Raw genomic sequence first — 17,594 nt, forward strand, 5'->3', positions numbered from 1 at the left:
GGCACCAATAACATTTTGAACATCAGTATGTTCAAAATTTTAATTCCAAAGACAAGGTAACAACTATGGAAAAAGCACAAGCCACCAATGTTAAGTAACTAAACTCTGGACATACTAAAAACACTTTCTGAGATGGAGCCAAAATGAACACGTACAATTGAGTAGAAGATTTGGGGACTGTTTGTGTAAAGCAAGCCATTGGTTTGCTCCTCTGCCCATCCCCTTGCCAGAACAGTTGTCAGACATTACCAGTCCACTGTGAGATTGACTGCCTGACAGCATTAAGACTGCATTCAGCTGCTTTGAGATACTCTCTAAAGATATAAGCAGAGTGAGCTATGAGTAGATAATGTGTGCATATCTGTTTTGTGTGACAAATGCTAGTGAGGAGAGATCTCAATGTGTCTGTGTATAGGGCAGTAGTGATTTCTAAATTACCAGGCAGTAGCTGCTTTTTACAAAGAACTGACTGAAGTGGAGGAAGTCATATTTGTTTCTTCACATGCAAATTGTACTGAAATGTCTATTCATTAAATATAATAACTCATATGAGTGATGCTCATCTGTGCATAAGTATATGTCAAATATCCACAACTGCAAGTCAATAACAGTTCTTCACTATAACTTTAAAGTGAGAAGTTAACAAATACAGAAGCAACTCATTAAATACAACAAATAACAAAACTGATCAATGAAAGAGGTTATCACAAGTTTTAGAAAATAATTATTCAGTTAAAACAATGTGTTAACTCAGTCATGCTAGGGAGTAAACGAGAAAAAATTATTAGTGATCAATGAAATGCTTTGGCATTTAAGACTGCCTTTTGCTATGCTGGTTGCAGTATCTATGAGTCATTGTCATCATCTTCCTGAAACTTTTCAGTGCAGTTCAGTAGAAATGCTTCATAATCCTCTGGTAAGCACAAATCCTGAGGGAGATAAAACATTGGGGAGTATTATTTTATGCACGGTGCAGTGGCGCAGTGGGTTGGACCGCAGTCCTACTCTCCGGTGGGTCTGGGGTTCGAGTCCCGCTTGGGGTGCCTTGCGACGGACTGGCGTCCCGTCCTGGGTGTGTCCTCTCCCCCTCCGGCCTTATGCCCTGTGTTACCGGGTAGGCTCCGGTTCCCCGTGACCCCGTATGGGACAAGCGGTTCTGAAAGTGTGTGTGTGTGTGTGTGTGTGTGTGTGTATATATTTTATGCACCTATGGAGAGTCTGCCAGGTAGTTAAGCATACCACCAAGAAAGTGGTGATGGTTATTTTGCATTACAATAAAATTGTTAGAACTGGGCTTCCTTACTATGGTGCCCCTCACTACATACCCAAGTGTCCTATGTCTTCTATCTTGCTTACCTGTATGAACTCTGGGACTTCTGCTTTCAAGAAGCACATAATCCTCTTGTAGATATTGGTGAGCTTCTCAAAATCACTGCTCCCTAGGACCTCCATCTTCAGTCTTGGAAAGGGGGGTAGGGGAGAGTGAAGAGAATGCATTTAATATTATCAAGAATGGGTGGCATGCTAGTTATACTTCAATTCTGTCTGAGGACAAGTGAGTGAAAACCAGTGCACTGACAACAGTGTAAGAGATGCATTGACTTCTTAGTCAGACCATTCAGACCATTGTCCCCGCATACCCCACAGCCTTGCTGTTAAGTTCCTTATCTGTCGTGTATCAGCAACATGATATCCATCCTTTTTCTCTGCAATTCATTTTTGGTGGAGCTGAACTGGCATTTCAATGAACAAACTAAGTCATTGGTTGCTCTGCCATTCTACTGTGAACTGACAGGAAGCAGAAGTGGTCTTTAAGCAAGACTGTGGGAAGGGGATGAGAAGGGAACACAAATGAACCATTATCTTATCTACCCCTCATTCACATGACAGTGGCACGGAAGGGAGGGGGTCTTCAAAACAAATGTATTAATCAATGCTGTCCATACAAATTTCATACTGGTAAGAACAAGAGAATCAAGAGGTTTTACTGGAGCAAGGTCCCTCCCTCACTGTATATCGAGAAGAACAGTGAAAACTAAGAATCTAGGCTCAGTGCAAGTAGAGGGTGACAGACCTAATCTTGACCCAAACAGGAACTGAAGTACAGAGAACAATGCTGTGTGGGGTGATTCAGAACCTGCGGTTGGGCAGATTCAGGTGATCTTACATTTGAAATGGGGTCCAGTAAATTGGACTCTAGACTTTCAGAGAATAAATGGTTTGGAAATTTTGAAAGAGAACAGCCAGATTTACAATAAATTAATCAGTCCTCTGTGCCCCCTACCTCCTCCAGGACATGGGAGAAGCTCTCCCGGAGGTACAGGTTAAAATCATTCTGGACAGGGTTCTCCGACAGTCGTTCCCAGCACACCCTCATAAACGCTTAGCCCTAACGGGTCTGTCCATCAGTTTTCCCCACCATCTGATCCAACTCACCACCAGATGGTGATTGGTTGATAGCTCAACACCTCTCTTCACCTGAGTGTCCAGAACATGTGGCCTCAAGTCAGATGAAACGACTACAAAGTCAATCATTGACATTTGGCCCAAGGAACTCTGGTATCAAGTACACTTATGAGCATCCTTGTGTTCGAACATGGTGTTTGTTATGGAGAAACCATGACTAGCACAGAAGTCCAATAACATTCCACCGTTCAGGTTCGGATCAGGCAAGCCGTTCTTCCCAATCACCCCCTGCCAGATTTCCCAGTCATTGCCAACGTGAGCGTCGAAGTCCCCCAGCAGGACTATGGAGTCTGTAGGTGGGGCCCTGTCCAGAACTCCAGCCACCCTCTACAAGAAGGTTTGACTACTCTGAACTGCTGTTTGGTGTATAAGCACACACAACAGTCAAAGTTTTCCTCTCTGCGACCTTAAGTCGCATTGATGCGACCCTCTCGTCCACTGGGATAAACTCCAGCTGCATGGCAGCCAGCCAAGGGCTTGTGGGTATCCCCACACCCGGCTGAGCCCAGCTGGGTTACGTGGGCTGCCCAGCCACCAGGGGTAGGTCCCAGTGACACTATTCCAGGCAGGGTAAACGTTCTCTTGTTTACTTTTTCCATGGAGGTTTTTGGATCGTGTTAGTCTGTTCGCCTTGGGAGACCCTACCAGGAGCATACTGCTCCTGATGACATAGCTCTGGAGATCCCTAAATCATGCAAGCCCTTCTGCCACACCAAGGCCCTGATCCAGGAAGAGTTTATAATTTGTCTTTAGATCAAATCAATTTTTTTATACAAGGCTCCTGACACCACCTGTAAAAGACGTGCTGTATGATTGAAACACTATGTACACTTATATTTATTAATTTAGCAGACACTTTTCTAAAGTGATTACCTCATCTAAGAGAATAAAAAAACATTTATTACAGCAACAGAAAGAGAGACTGGGACATAAACACATGATTAAATTTGTCACATACTACAGTATAAGTCAGTAGGCCTATACATACACAAGCAGTAGAGGTGAGTTTTGAGACCCTTCTTAAATTTGAGAGATTCAGCAGTTCTGAAAGAGAGGGTGAGGTCATTTGACCACATCTGAACCATAACTGAAAACGTTTGTATTTTTCATTTTGGACCTCTTATATGTGGGGACCAGTAAGAGAGCAGAATTGGAGGAGTGTAGCAGTCTGGTTGGCGTATAGCGAGCGATTAGGTCTAGATATCGGGGAGAAGATCCATTGATGGTTTCGGAGGCTGTAACAAGAGAGCTGAATTTGATCCAGGCAGCTATAGGAAGCCAGTTCAGCAAGATGAGGAGGGGAGATACATGGGAATTCTTTGGCAGGTCAAACACGACTCATGCAGCAGCATTTTGTATTAACTTGAGAGGTTTGATAGTAGAGACCGGAAGGCGAGATAGCAGAGAGTTGCAGTAGTCCTGGTGCAGGGGTTACATAAAGTTTGTTGAACAAGGGAAGATTCTGCAGATGTTACGGAGAACGTATTTGCAGGACCAGGTTGTGGCTTTCATAAACTGAGAGAAGGATAGACTTGAGTTTATCATTACTTTCAGGCTCTTAGCCAATGTGGTAGGTGAAATGAGCCAGTTCTCGACAGGAGGATGGACCAGCTGGGAGGTGAAAAGGATCTCTGTTTTGGAGAGGCTGAATTGAAGCTGGTGATTAGACTTCCAGGTAGAGATGCCTGAGAGGCAGGTAGTGATGCACAAGGAAATGACTGTAGCCCTAGGGGAAAGGAGACAAAAAGCAGGGTATCACTGGTATAGCAGTGGTAGGAGAATCCATGGTAGGAGCTACCAGATAGATAGGACTCGCATCATTTCAGTGCAGTTCCTTTGATGCCAAGAGAGGACAATAGAATCCGATGACTACAGTCACATGCTGGAGACAGGTAAAAAAAAATAAGGACCGAGGATACTCTAGCTGACTGAAGAGCATTTGATACTGCAAAAAGAGCTGCTTTAGTGGAATTTCCAACTTTGAATCCAGACTGATAACATTAACATTGAGGACATCATTCTAGGTGAGGAATGCAGGCAACTAATCACAAGATGCCTGTTACAGAGTTTTTTACAGAAAAAGGAGGATAGAGACCAGCCTGTACCTCTGGATTGAGTCTGCATCCAGAGAGGATTTCTTTAACAGTGGTGAAATGAAGGCAGTTTTGAAAGTGGATGGGAAGAAACCAGAGGATAGCAAGAAGTTGATGAACTTGGCAATAAAAGAAATAAGTTGTGGGAAAATGTTCTGTAGAAGAGGCAAAAGGATTAGATTGAGATACCTCTGTGTGACAGCAGGTGATCGAGTTTCAATTTCTGATGGGTTAAAAATCTGAGAATATGATTTCGTAGGGAGGTGCCTAGAACTTTCCCAGACTTCGTAGGTGGATGCCCAGAACTTGCCCGTGATGCAGATGGCTTTGTCCCTGAAGAACAAGACAATTGTTGGCGGTGAGAGAGGATGGAAGAGAAAGAAGGAGGAGCAGGAGGGCACAGTAGGAAGGAAAAGGTGAAGACTCTCTGTGGATTCTCACTGAGGGGACTACAGATGATCAACCCAGATGTTTTTTTGTGTATGTACAGTATGGATATTCATCACTGATGGACCACCATCTCGATGTGGTTCTGGGGCTTGTATGTCTCAATGAACCTCAAAACTATTTCATGTGAAGCCTCGTGGTCCAGGTAAGGTTTCTGTTGGTGAACAGGTCAAAAGAGAGAGAATAAGATGAAAAAAAGGACACAAAGATCCATGTGAGCACACATAAAAATTAAGCGTACCATGCCCAGATTACGGTTTACATTTACTTATTGAGCAGATGCTTTTTCTCCAAAACAACCTCCAATGAACTATATGTAGTGTTATCTACCCACACACCTTATTCACCAAGGTCACTTACACTGCTAGATACACTACTTACAATGGGTCACTCATCCATACATCAGTGGAACACACTCTCTCAGTCACTCACACACTATGGGTGAACCTGACCAGCATGTCTTTGGACTGTGGGAAGAAACCAGAGTACCCAGAGGAAACCCACGCAGACACAGGAAGAACATGCAAACTCCACACAGACTGAGCAGGGATCAAACCAATGTCCTCTCCCAGGCACTGTGAGACAGCAGTGCTACTCGCCATGCCACCATGCCACCCAGCCATGTAACAGGATCGGGAGTGGTATTCATGACTGAGCCACCCACATAACCTCGTTGGGACTCAGCTAGAAATGGCTATGTGGAGCCACTTTGTGGGCCTACTTCTGACAAAATGAAGGGTAGGGGTTGGGTGCAGTGCTAAGCAGCAGGCATGAGCAGCATAGAGCTAGACCAAATAGGCCTTGGAATGGAAACTGGCTCAAGGAATGTGAAATCTCTCTGGTGGGGAAAGTGTCTGAGCTGGTGCAAGGGTAGAAAAGTAGTGGCTAAACACAGCTGGTATCATATCCACCCATATTGTGGAGTTTGGTACCAAACTTCTTCATTGGAGAACACTGGAGTTCTTCTGTGAGAAAGTCCCCAGGTGGGTGTGAGGACACTCATAAGCCCCTGACTGAGGGTTATGCAGCTGGAGTTCTTCCAAATGGACAAAATGGTTCCATCAATGTAGCAGGAGATTGCAGACAGAAAATCTGACTGGTCAGAGTATTCAGCTTTCACAGACCAGGCTGGAAATGTACTTGAGAAGTTACAAGCAACTGAGTTTCTAGATCTGCTGGGTACTTCAGTTAATATTAGGAAAGATGGAAATACTTGAAGAGGCATGATTGGGAGGAAAAAACTTGCCACATCTGAACTGAAATGGTGAAGTTACTGGACTTCTGTGCCAATCATGGACTGTCCATAACTAGTACCATGTTTGAAAAAAAGGAGGCTAATAAGTATACGTGGTATTAGATCACCTTGGGCCAAAAATCAATGATTACTTTTTGTGCTCATGCCATCCAGCCTGAAGTCATGTGCTCTGGACACTTGGGTATAAAAAGGGGCAGTGCTATCAAAAAATCTCTATCTGGTAATCAGTTGGTATCAATGTATAGGTTGTAGGCTGGGCTGACCTCAGAGACCTATACATTCTGTGAGCATTTTCTATTAACGACTGGAGAACTCCCACCTCCAAGAGACCTCCTCTCTTGCCCCAAGTGAAGACCGGGACATTTGAGCCAGAACAGACCATGTTCAAGACCTCAGTTGTAGATTAGGCTGATAAAGGCTGTAGCCTGACAGCAGTTGATGCCTCGCATGGCAGCAACCCTACATGTCTGCTGGTGGACACAAGTGGTGAGGGAAGTTTATAAAATGGAGATCATCTGGGCAATGCTTTCAGGGGGATCTCAATTTGAGTGGGAGGTCAAAAGGGGAGCAGCAAAGGATTTGCAGAAGCAAAAGCTCCAGTTTGACAGGAACTTGGAGAGGTTACAAAGATATTCTATCTTTCAGCTGGCCTTGGAATGACTGCGGATCCCCCAGGAGGAACAGGAGACTGTTGCTGAGCAAACAAAGATTTGAGCCTACCTCTTTATCATGCTACCAGTATGACCATCACCAGAAAAAACAGAAGGAAACTGACTGAAGGGCTAACTGAGTATGTATGTTTAAGGATATGTCTACTCTGTTGAAACTGTTTCTGTTCTTTCTTCCTACCACTCTGTAATGTATCATGTTCTGCTGCTGTAAGCCTTTATTATCAATGTTTTTTGTTCTTTGAATGAAAAACTGAAATACAAAATATTCACTTTAGAAGCCAAAAAGCACCAGACTGTCACAATACACAAAGATGGATGTAACAGTTGAGTTGAACTTTTCAGTGTTACATTATTTCCTTATGGGCTTTCCGCTCATGAGATTAATACATTGTTACCTGAGAGATTTCAGTATCATCAACAGATCAGAAGCAAGTTTAGTCACCTGTCTTCCAAAATGGAATCCTGATGTCTCTCAAGAACCTCATAAACATCTTGGAGCATGTCCTGCAAAAAAGGTCATCCACAGCTCACTGATTGAACAAACAGTATTACCAATTAAATTGGGATTTTCCTGGGTTTTTAAACAGTCATGTGTTTTGTCATGTGTTCACATTTAAAGTTTTCACGTCAGATGCCTTGAGCAAATGGCACACAAGCATCTCTGTGACCCACCAAGTATGTCAAACCAATTCATGCACGAACTCACATGAACAGTTTACCCTGATGACTTCACTACCACATGCATCCACAGTTGTAGATAGTAATGCCTTCCACTTGTAAACATCTCATAGTCTGCAATATCAGTCTGTAATAGTAAGTTTATACTGAATCTTAAAAGATCAGCATCCATTCAAGGTATCTGCGATTATGTAAGAACAAGTGTCTCTACTTAGAAAATTTCTACAGCACACCTTGGATTATTTAAAAAAAAAAAAAAAAAAATTTTTTGAAAACCCATAATGAAACTTAATGGCAAACCAGAGCCCTCCATTGTAACGATTCTGGGCTTTACACTTCTCTTTTCATGAGGCTGAATACCAGAATAACGATGCCACAGAATTTTGGGTTTGTTAAAGAAAAAGATCACATCACTCTCTCAATGTGCAATATAATACATAAGACTCCCCCATCACTGTAATACAGTACATGCGGTTCATACCTCAAAGTCATACAGTACATAGTATCAATTCCTTTTGTCAGAATAAATTATTTATAGGTGCAGACACTACACACATGCTGTCTGAAACTGCTTGTCCCAAGCAAGGTCGCGGCAAACTAGAGCCCAATCCAGCAACACAGGGCGTAAGACTGGAGAGGGAGGGGACACACCCAGGATGGGACGCCAGTCCGTCACAAGGCACCTCAAACAGGACTCGAACCCCAGACCCACCAGACAGCGGAACCCAGCCAAACCTGCTGCACCATTGTGCCCCCAGTGCAAACACTACATTCCATTTATCTATTTTCCAAGTCGGGGGGAGGTGCGGTGGCGCAGTGGCGCAGTGGGTTGGACCGGGTCCTACTCTCCAGTGGGTCTGGGGTTTGAGTCCCGCTTGGGGTGCCTTGCGACGGACTGGCGTCCCATCCTGGGTGTGTCCCCTCCCCCTCTGGCCCTACGCCCTGTGTTGCCGGGTAGGCTCCGGTTCCCCGCTACCCCATATGGGACGAGCGGTTCAGAAAATGTGTGTGTGTGTGTGTGTTTTCCAAGTCTCGGTTTGTCAGCCCAGAAAGTAACGTTTCCTTTCTTTCATGTATGCCAGTCTGAAGTGGGTAAAAGCAGAGGAGTTTAAGTGATTCTGGAAACCCTTACATTATTCATCAAAACACTTTCAGTGGCGTGGATAATTACCTCATACATGGTCGATTCAGAGGTCTCTAGCACCTCCTGCCTGCTGATCTGAGAACTGCTTGGGAGACAGATGTCTTGGTGCATACTGGCCAAGGGGTACAATCCCTTCTGTTGGCTGAAGGTGAGGAGCACAGCAAAGTGCTCAGGGGTCATTCTCTGCCACAAGCTAAAGATTACCTTTGACACCAGACATTGCAAGCCACTCTGCTCTGGCAACAGCACCCCATTCCACAATAGCATGTCCATCATCTGTTTGTAGAAGAACAGGTACCTGTGGGAGAAACACAAGAGTGTGGTGACCCTTCACCATCCTCCCTCATAAGATCATGAAATTGAACCAAAGAAAACCATGTAGACTAAAAATCAAATTTGTTGCAGAACAAGGAGAGAAAATTACAAAATGATACAGATCAGAAGCAAGGTATAGAAAATATAAAACAGAATCCAGAAAAATGTAAACCAGAATCTCTTTGAACATTGAGAAGAGATCATCAAGAAGTTCAATGCATACTAAATCCCTATATATCATCTACATTAGGCAATTCTTCTGAACTGTAAGAAAGAAACCAGTCAGGGACATCACTGTGAGTAGCGGTTCTGAAATACAATCCCAATAACAAAAAAAAAAAGCTAATAAAAAGGAGTGATATGTACAGTTACTTTGAGTATTTCTTACATTTAATGTTTTACCTCATGAACTACATTGTTTTTTTGAAGAGATGCATTTATTCTGAAATTGATGCCAGCAACACGTTCCAAAAAAGTTGTGACAGTCATGTGTTTACCACTGTATTACATCACCATGTGTTTTAATAACACTTAAGCATTTCGGCACTGAAAACACTAGTTGGTTAAGTTTAGCAAAAGGAATTTTCCACCATTCATCCATTATACAGGTCTTCAGCTGTGCAATTGTACGGGGCCTTAGTTGCAGTATTTTGCCCTTCATAACGTGCCACAGATTTTCAGTCGGAGACAGCTCAGGACTGCATTCCGACCAACCTAGTACCCACACTCTTTGCTTACACAGCCATACACTTGTAATCCGGGTAGAATGTGGTTTGGCGTCATCCTGCTGAAAAGACAGCACCTGGATGGCAGCATATGTTGCTCTAAAATTTGTACGTATCTTTTTGCATTAATGGTGTCCACACAGAAGTGCATGTTACCCATGGCACGGGCACTAACACACCCCTATGTCGTGACAGATGTCAGCTTTTGGACCTTTTGCTGATAACAGCTTGGATGGTCCTTTTCATCTTTGGACCAGAGAACACAATGGCAGTTTTTTTCTAAAAACTGTCTGAAATGTTGACTTGTCAGACCACAAAACACAATTCCACTGTGCTATTGTCCATCTTAGATGAGTGGTGCTTCTGGACAGTGTTGATGTATGGCTTCTGCTTTCCATAGTAAAGCCTCAATTTGCATCTGTGGATGCAGCAGCAAATGATGTTGGCTGACAAAGGAAGTCATACTTCTCCAAAGTATTCCTGAGCCCATGTCATGATATCCATTACAGATGCATGATTGTTTTTAAGACAGTGACATCCGAGAGATGCAAGCTCACGTGCATTCAGACGTGCCCATGCATTTCAAAAGAGACACACACAATGTCTACAATCACTTGTCCTGAGCGGGGTTGCAGCAAACTGGAGCCTAACCCATTGACAGTGTATGGACAGATACTTTGCTCAAAGGTACTACAGCTGGAGGTGGGGATTAAACCTGCAACTTTTAGATCCAAAGGCAGCAGTGCTAACCACTACGCTGCCAGCTGTCCTATCATTAAGCTCTTACTGATTGTAACAGTAGTGGAATAAGTCACTTTAGACTTACAAACAATCAAGAGTTGCATACAGACTTCTGGACCCATATGTGTTCACAAGTTCAATTAAATTAAATTAAATTAAATTAAATTTATTTTGGTGGTTTGGATTTGTTAGTTTGGTGGGTGTGTTGGTTTGGTGGATGTGTTAGTTTGGTGTGTTGGTCTGGATTTATTAGTTTGATGGATTTGTTGGTTTGGATTTGTTAATTTGGTGGGTTTGTTGGAGAAAGTTGCTAAGATTCTTGGTCTCGGGTCATGGAGATGTCTGTTGGCTACGCTGGATGTTCTCTGTAGTTTCATGTTGTTGGACTGGGTCTTTGTGTACAGCCGTTGATAAATACGCATGGGGTATAACATCTTGTTCTGTGTATCTTGAATTTTATAGAGCACTCTTTTCACACAGTGACAAAGAGCACTGAACAAAGGGTCAAATGCATAATATAAATAAAAAGTTGACTATACATAAAACTACTAGAATAACTACCCAATTTCTAAAGCAGTAAGTAAGCCAACTGGCCACGGAGGAAAGGAAAAAAAAAACTCCTAACCGAAAGCCAAGTGAGAGAACAGCTGAGGATCCAGTGCGCAAAGAAGACTGAGGAAAAAAAATCCATTGCTGCAAAAAGACATATCTCCAAATACATAATAACCACCAATTAAGGATGCATATGTAAATCCAATATCTGTAGCAGTATCTCAAGTGCAGGGTTCTGCTGATTTGGAGCCTATACAGGAAAACACAGGGCGTGAGATAGTGATCCTTCTCCAGGCTCCTAGACGTGACATTTTTTCAAAGCAAACTTAACCTTGTATAGGCAATTTCTACTTCTTTCTACCATAACGCATATACTAAATCCAGTAAAAGTGGCTCATGTTTCTTGTATTTACTATATTAATGATCTATACTGAACCGAGAATGTAAATAAGAGGTTAAATAACCCAACCTTGTTTATACATCTCTGGAATTAAGTGGTCACTTAATCATGAAATTGTTTCAGTCTTCTAACACAAAAGTCAATAATTTGTGACAAACCACATAATGTCCTCTGCAGTTAGTCAGCAGCTTAGTGGGTGGCACCATCTTACATTATCATGTGGATGAACATTACTGAATATTTTGCGCCAAGCAGCAGTATTCCATAAATTAACAGTCTCTACACACTGTGTACTGCTCAGAACTGAACAATCTTTAAGTGACCAGTTAATTCTCATTTGAAAAAAGCCAGGTGCAAATGATACTTGTAACTGTGAATCAAATGGTGAAGAAACTAAAATCTTACATAATGTAAAACTGGTCTTAATTTTTAAAATTCTCCATTCTTCTTTATGTAATAAGGAGACAGTTTGCAATGGTTTGCAATAAAATATGTCTAGTAGAAAAAAAAGACTTTTTATGCTCGGGCAAAGAGATTAGTGCTCACCCCTCAAACGCAATGATACTGGCAATGGAGTTTTTGGAGGACTGTGACCTGCCTGGTCCATCTACAACTTCTTCATCATCATGGTTTAGAATCTCAATTGCCTCTTCAGTAAAAACTGTCATGCCTTCTTCATTTATATTTCCTGTGCTATAGGAGACCAACACATGGGAAGGAGGTTAATACATAGCAGCAGGAAAAGCATCAGTGCACTGAACTGTTTGCAGTTCATACTCAGTATATGGTACTGGTGCTATCACATATGGTAAATAAAATGATCCAGTATATGGTACTTCAGCAGAGACATATGGTTTTATTCAAGTGTAAACTGTTGAGTTTCAACTATGCTTGTATTTATCGGCAAGTGTATTGCCAAAAACTTCCAGTTGTTAAAAGATGCAATTTATTGCTGAAAATTTTCCATTACCCAAAAATGCAATTTCCATTTCCATGAGGCAAATTTTAATGCATCTCCCATCCTCAAACTTACCCAATTTTTAAAAAATAGAAAAAAAAGCATGACCCTCACCAGGATAAACAAGTTCAGAAAATAGATGGATGAACAATCTAAATATTAAATAACATGTAAAGATTTATTAAATTGTTTTGTGATTAGAAACTGAAGTGTGGATAGACCTTTATGCAGCAACTTGTGTGATGTAAATGTTTATAATTTTAGAAATTGCAGAATAATGGATAAACCTTTACGCAGCTACTCATGTGATGCATACTGGTTCACAGGGTAGAATGTGTTCTTTAGAATTACGTGTCTGCATCCAAATCTCTCCTTCTGTTGATGTAGTGCACTTGTATTTTTTTCTCTGAGATGTACGTGACTTTGGAGAAAAGTGTTTGCTAAATGAAAAATGTAAATAACAGTAAGTTATAGACTGGTCTGTACTCTAAATTGTAAAAAATTGTATATTATATTGTATTATATTGTAATACAGTATGTCACCCTCACATAAATAAAATGGTTAATAGTGCTAATAGATTTGCTATTATCCTTCTCACCATCACCATCCAATTTCATCATAAGTGAATAAATTTGCTGGTCAAAAATCTACAAGCTGTGGATGAGTGCAATTTTAACTTACATTGGCAAACTCTATGTTGTATTAGAAAACAGGAATGGAGAACATTTAAAAAGTCAGAGTCTCTTATACAAGAGGCAGATGTGCTTTGTTCAAAAAAATCATAACAGACAGTGATATAATGAAGTTATTCTGAAAATGCAGTTGTAGTCAAAGGCACTCATTAAAATTGCTAAGGTTTAAATGTTTTTCTACTCTTTTAAGTTGTCACTGAAACTAATAATATGAAGAGTACTTTTGTTCATTTTGTTACTTTCTGAGACACTTAAAATTGCTTGGGTGGCAAAAAACTTTACAGCTGTGGTACAAGAAATACAACATATCATCAGGCAAAGGTAGGTATTTAGCATGTACTGTATTATGTAAAGCTTGCTATTATTTGAAAAGGAACGGCAGTGAAAGCAATATATAATAGTTTGTTATAAAGAGAAGCATGTCTGTTAGAACACTATTCCAGGCTGTGTAGGGAGTTCATTACCTGACACCCTAACCCTGCAGTGTTTCTGAAATCCAGACACCTCACCATAATGCTCCATAAAAATCTACACTCCATCTTTGCAACTGTTCTTTGAAACAATCAGCTATGAAAAGTAAAAAAAAAAACTCCATAGTGGCCAACAATCTATGCAGAAATATTGACAAGGACTTGGTCATGCTGCCACCTAGCTTTCACTGGTGTACATCTGCTAAAAGAAAACATTCAGTTGAATAGTCAGTTGAACTAGTTTTTGGGAGATAATACTTTCCCTGTGAATTGAGAGACGGGAGGTTGGGCTAAGTCTGAGTGTCTGGGAAGGAGCTTCTAGTTCACTTAACTTTTGTTAAAGTGCTTGTCTTCGTCAGGGTCATGATAGTGTGAAGCCTATCCCAAAATAAATGGGTGCAAGGCTGAAGGGCACACCCTAGATGGAATGTCAATCCATTGAAGGGTAGCCACACACACACACATATAATGGGCAATTTAGAGTGTGCAATTATCCTAAACTGCGTGTCTTTAGACTGTGGGAGAAAACTCATTCAGACACAGTAAGAACATGAGAACTCCCCACAGACTGACCTGGATTTCAGCCTAAGCCTAAACAGCACTGGTTCCATGAGACAACAACACTACCATGTTGGCCAGGGCTTCTAGTTGCCACAACTCATTACAATTGGTATTCTGACTGCACAAGGCCAGATACTTGAAGATGCTAGTCCATCGCTTCCTCTGATGATGCCTCATCTGTGAAAGATGGAACTATCTCCGCTCTTGTTGTGTAATAACTGTTGGGAAATCATAATGTAACTGATATTCTTTGAAGGATATCTTGTAATGAAATGGTAAGCTGAAATGCTGAAATGTTATGTCCAGCAGCAATACATGATAGTCCATTCTCAAGCAAGGCGGTCAGTTCTCACCCCTTAAACTCCATGGCAGTGGCGTCTCTGCAAGACTGTGACATGTCCAGGTCATCCCCAGTTTCATCTTTACTGCTGTCAAAGCTCTCAACCATTCCTGAACTGGAAATAATTGTGCTTGTTTGATGTGGGACAGAGGTTAATAAGTAGTAATGGAAATTTACCAGCGCATTGAAATGTTTGCAATTCATGTCAGATATACTCCACATCAGCTGAAACATTAAGCTCTATTAATGCACAGACTGTTACATTTTGGCTATCCATATTTTTTTTTGTAAACTGTCAAAAAATTTTGCTGTAACTGGAATTGAAAATCATAAAATATTGATGCTATTCTGAACACAGCATAAGAAATACATTACATCACCTGGAAGAGTAACTTATTTCATATCAAGTATGATGTTGGGTCATTAAAAGAAGCAGTGAATCAATTTTTTTAATCTGTTTAGACATTGACCCTATCTCTATAGAGAGTTGTTTCTTACAGCCAAACAGAACAGATACATTTGTTTTGCACTTCTTGCATTTCAGACTATAACAGAACTATACTATAACTTAAAGTTTAACTTTTTTAATTCAAAATATGTAGTGTAAACATTCTTTTTGAGAATATATCTTATTCTTATAAATACATAATTTTGATAGCAATTTAGGGGACACCTGTTATCTGATACAGTATTTTCCAAAGAGCGTGAAGATGAGATTTGACTTTCCCAAAGACAGATGAATTTCAGCCCTTTGCTCTCTGGCCCAGTTTTGTAGGCAGCGAACACCACACTATGACAAGTCTGTAGAAAGCTTTGCAGAAGCATCCTGCCCTCTGGTGTGCAAATGCAGCACTACATTAATATGGCACCTACCTACAGTAATGCTGCATTCTGTATTCTTCTTTGACCTCATCCAAATTATATGGGCCACAATTAGCTGGAAGAAATGTCTCTAAAATTAAAATAGCCAATACAGTAGAAAACATTGTTATATACAAGCACCGCAAAAACACACGTTCCTTTTTTCCCAAAATCCAAATGATTCACACAGCAGCCACAAAGGTGAATCGCATACATACACATTCAGCAAAGTAACAGTGAGCCAAGGGATGAATCCTTACCTTTCAGAAAGAGCAGTCTACTGAGGTGAGTTTCCTGTTGTTGCAGAAAGATTTTTGCCTGCTGAAGAATCTCCCACTATCAGAAAAATTGGACACACAATATTTGATATCTGCCTACAAATATAAAATTTTATTCTCTCTGAAACTGGTGAAACAGTCAAAACTGGTAAGTAAACATATGTTAAAGTATGTAATAGATCAGGTCAGAATTCCTATAATGCATCCAGTGTAAAGGGAGTAGCTTGTAGTGTAGTGGTTAGAGCTACAGCCTTAGACCCAAAGGACATAGGTTTAATCCCCACCTCTGGCTGTAATACTGTTGAGCAAGGTAGTTACCCTAAACTGCTCCTGTAAAATTACCCAGCTGTATAAATCAATGGGTAAATAATTGTTACCTTAATACTATAAGTTGTTTTGCAGAAAAGTGTCAGCTGAATGAACATGCTGTATTTTGTTGCTAGAACTTTATTGAGAGGAGCCATAGCTAGGGTCCAGTTCAATACCCATTTATTTACATGCCATGCTTCTCTGCCTCAAACCACAGTATCACTGGATGGGGAAACTGAGCACCAACTGAAAGGTGTTGCAGTTGTATAATAATACGTTATCACATACTGAAGGGTTGAAAAATAATAAACATGGTACTTCATGGAGTAATACACAAATACTGGGGGACACATTAAAGTTCTATTTGCGTAGGCACATGTCATTAGCTACCAATTTGAATTTCACCTGACAGCCCCAACTGAAATTACACTTTGTCATTCATAATAAATACATAAAACCAGTAAAAAACCCGTTCCTACATAATAAATCCGTTCCCACAATATAATAATTCAAATAAATTGCTGCTGCAATCAATATATGCTTCGGGAATAAGTTACCGGTATAATCATGAGACTTGCTAGCTTTCCTCCATGATGGGCCCATGATGTTTGGGCAATTACTAGTACACGTCAGTTATATTATTGTTATCATCATTATTATTATTACTGCTGTTATTACTAATAATAACAACAATAATAATAAACAGAGCAAAGTACAGCAGGGTCCTGTGCAGTAAGGTAACTCCAGACTGTGTATGTCGCTCAGTGAAGCTGTTCCGAGCCACCTTGGCGGGCCTCCTCGTGCCACAAGGCATCGCCATTCTCCATAGGTTGTCATAGAGACGGCTGAGCGCGGGACTTCGACATCGCCCGCGCTTCCTCGCCTTCACGGACTCTGCGATGACCTTTTTTTCCGCTCGACTGGGGAAGTCGCGTCTACCAAGCATGGGCCAGCGCTGCTGCAAACACACGCATGTGCCCCACGTAAATATGTATACACTTGCACTGATTCCAGCAACTCAGGTGCACGGAGTGCTCAGGCCAGCCGTGTTTCCGAGTTCGTTGTGTGCCTCAGATTAAAGTTCCTCAAACTAATGCCACGAGAAGTGGCAGTTAAACGCTTACTAGTGTGCGAATTTTACTAACATATTCTGAGAAATACTTACATGGTTTTTTCATCCAAGTGTTTGCTCGACCTAAATTAACACGAAGACTTTTTTTTTTTTTTTTTTTTTCACTTTGGCGCTTCATACAAAATTTGAAGAACACGTCATCATCGAATACGAGCTCCAGCCAATGAGCGAGCAGCTGCTTGGTGCCAGTGAGTTTCTGTCTCGATCGGATTGTGTTAAAATACGTTTTGTTTTCTTATAAAAACAAAAGTCCAGAACACAAATATTTTCTTGGCGACTAGTAAGAAACAAAACAAATCGGGTATTCGAGACTTGTCTTGTGTGACTAAAAAAGGTGAGTACAGCTCTCCTTTCTGTCAATATTTTGCCCTGAGATGATGAGGAGGCGGACAGAAACTGAGTGAGTGGAAGGGTTTTACAACATTTTAATGTAAGGAATTGCATTTCTATTTGTTTGTTTTTAATCAGTCAAATTCATACGTTTAATTTTATGTACCTTCGGCAC

At 41.1% G+C, this 17,594-nt stretch overlaps 1 protein-coding gene across 3 annotated transcripts; it reads right to left on the reverse strand.

Moving 5' to 3' along the window:
- Window positions 1–765: 765 nt before the first annotated feature.
- Window positions 766–17,238, reverse strand: LOC108936448 (uncharacterized). Of its 3 annotated transcripts, none has more exons than XM_018755808.2 (10): window positions 17,123–17,238; window positions 16,742–16,915; window positions 15,631–15,706; window positions 15,383–15,461; window positions 14,523–14,624; window positions 12,034–12,180; window positions 8,782–9,052; window positions 7,375–7,436; window positions 1,357–1,459; window positions 766–929 (listed from the first exon to the last, which is right to left on the reverse strand). In XM_018755808.2, exons 2-10 carry the CDS (start codon window positions 16,901–16,903, stop codon window positions 846–848), a joined length of 1,086 nt encoding a protein of 361 aa, XP_018611324.1. In that variant the 5' UTR covers window positions 16,904–16,915; window positions 17,123–17,238; the 3' UTR covers window positions 766–845. The 3 variants fall into 3 exon arrangements, with proteins under 3 accessions (XP_018611324.1, XP_018611323.1, XP_018611321.1); XM_018755807.2 differs by lacking the exons at window positions 766–929; window positions 1,357–1,459 and adding exons at window positions 3,599–4,192; window positions 4,749–4,892 and having other exon boundaries at window positions 15,383–15,446; XM_018755805.2 differs by lacking the exons at window positions 766–929; window positions 1,357–1,459 and adding exons at window positions 3,599–4,192; window positions 4,749–4,892.
- Between the last annotated feature and the right edge of the window lie 356 nt (window positions 17,239–17,594).

The sequence above is a fragment of the Scleropages formosus genome, chromosome 24 (genome assembly GCF_900964775.1).
Source record: "Scleropages formosus chromosome 24, fSclFor1.1, whole genome shotgun sequence".
Lineage (NCBI taxonomy): Eukaryota > Metazoa > Chordata > Actinopteri > Osteoglossiformes > Osteoglossidae > Scleropages > Scleropages formosus.

Coding starts and splice junctions, on each gene's coding strand:
- LOC108936448 (XM_018755805.2), bottom strand. CDS start 16,903: ATGCTTGGTAGACGCGACTTCCCCAGTCGAGCGGAAAAAAAGGTCATC. Junction 14,625..15,382: donor AGAATGCAGCATTACTGTAG/GTAGGTGCCATA, acceptor AATTATTTCCAG/TTCAGGAATGGTTGAGAGCT. Junction 9,053..12,033: donor AGTATCATTGCGTTTGAGGG/GTGAGCACTAAT, acceptor TTTCTCCCACAG/GTACCTGTTCTTCTACAAAC.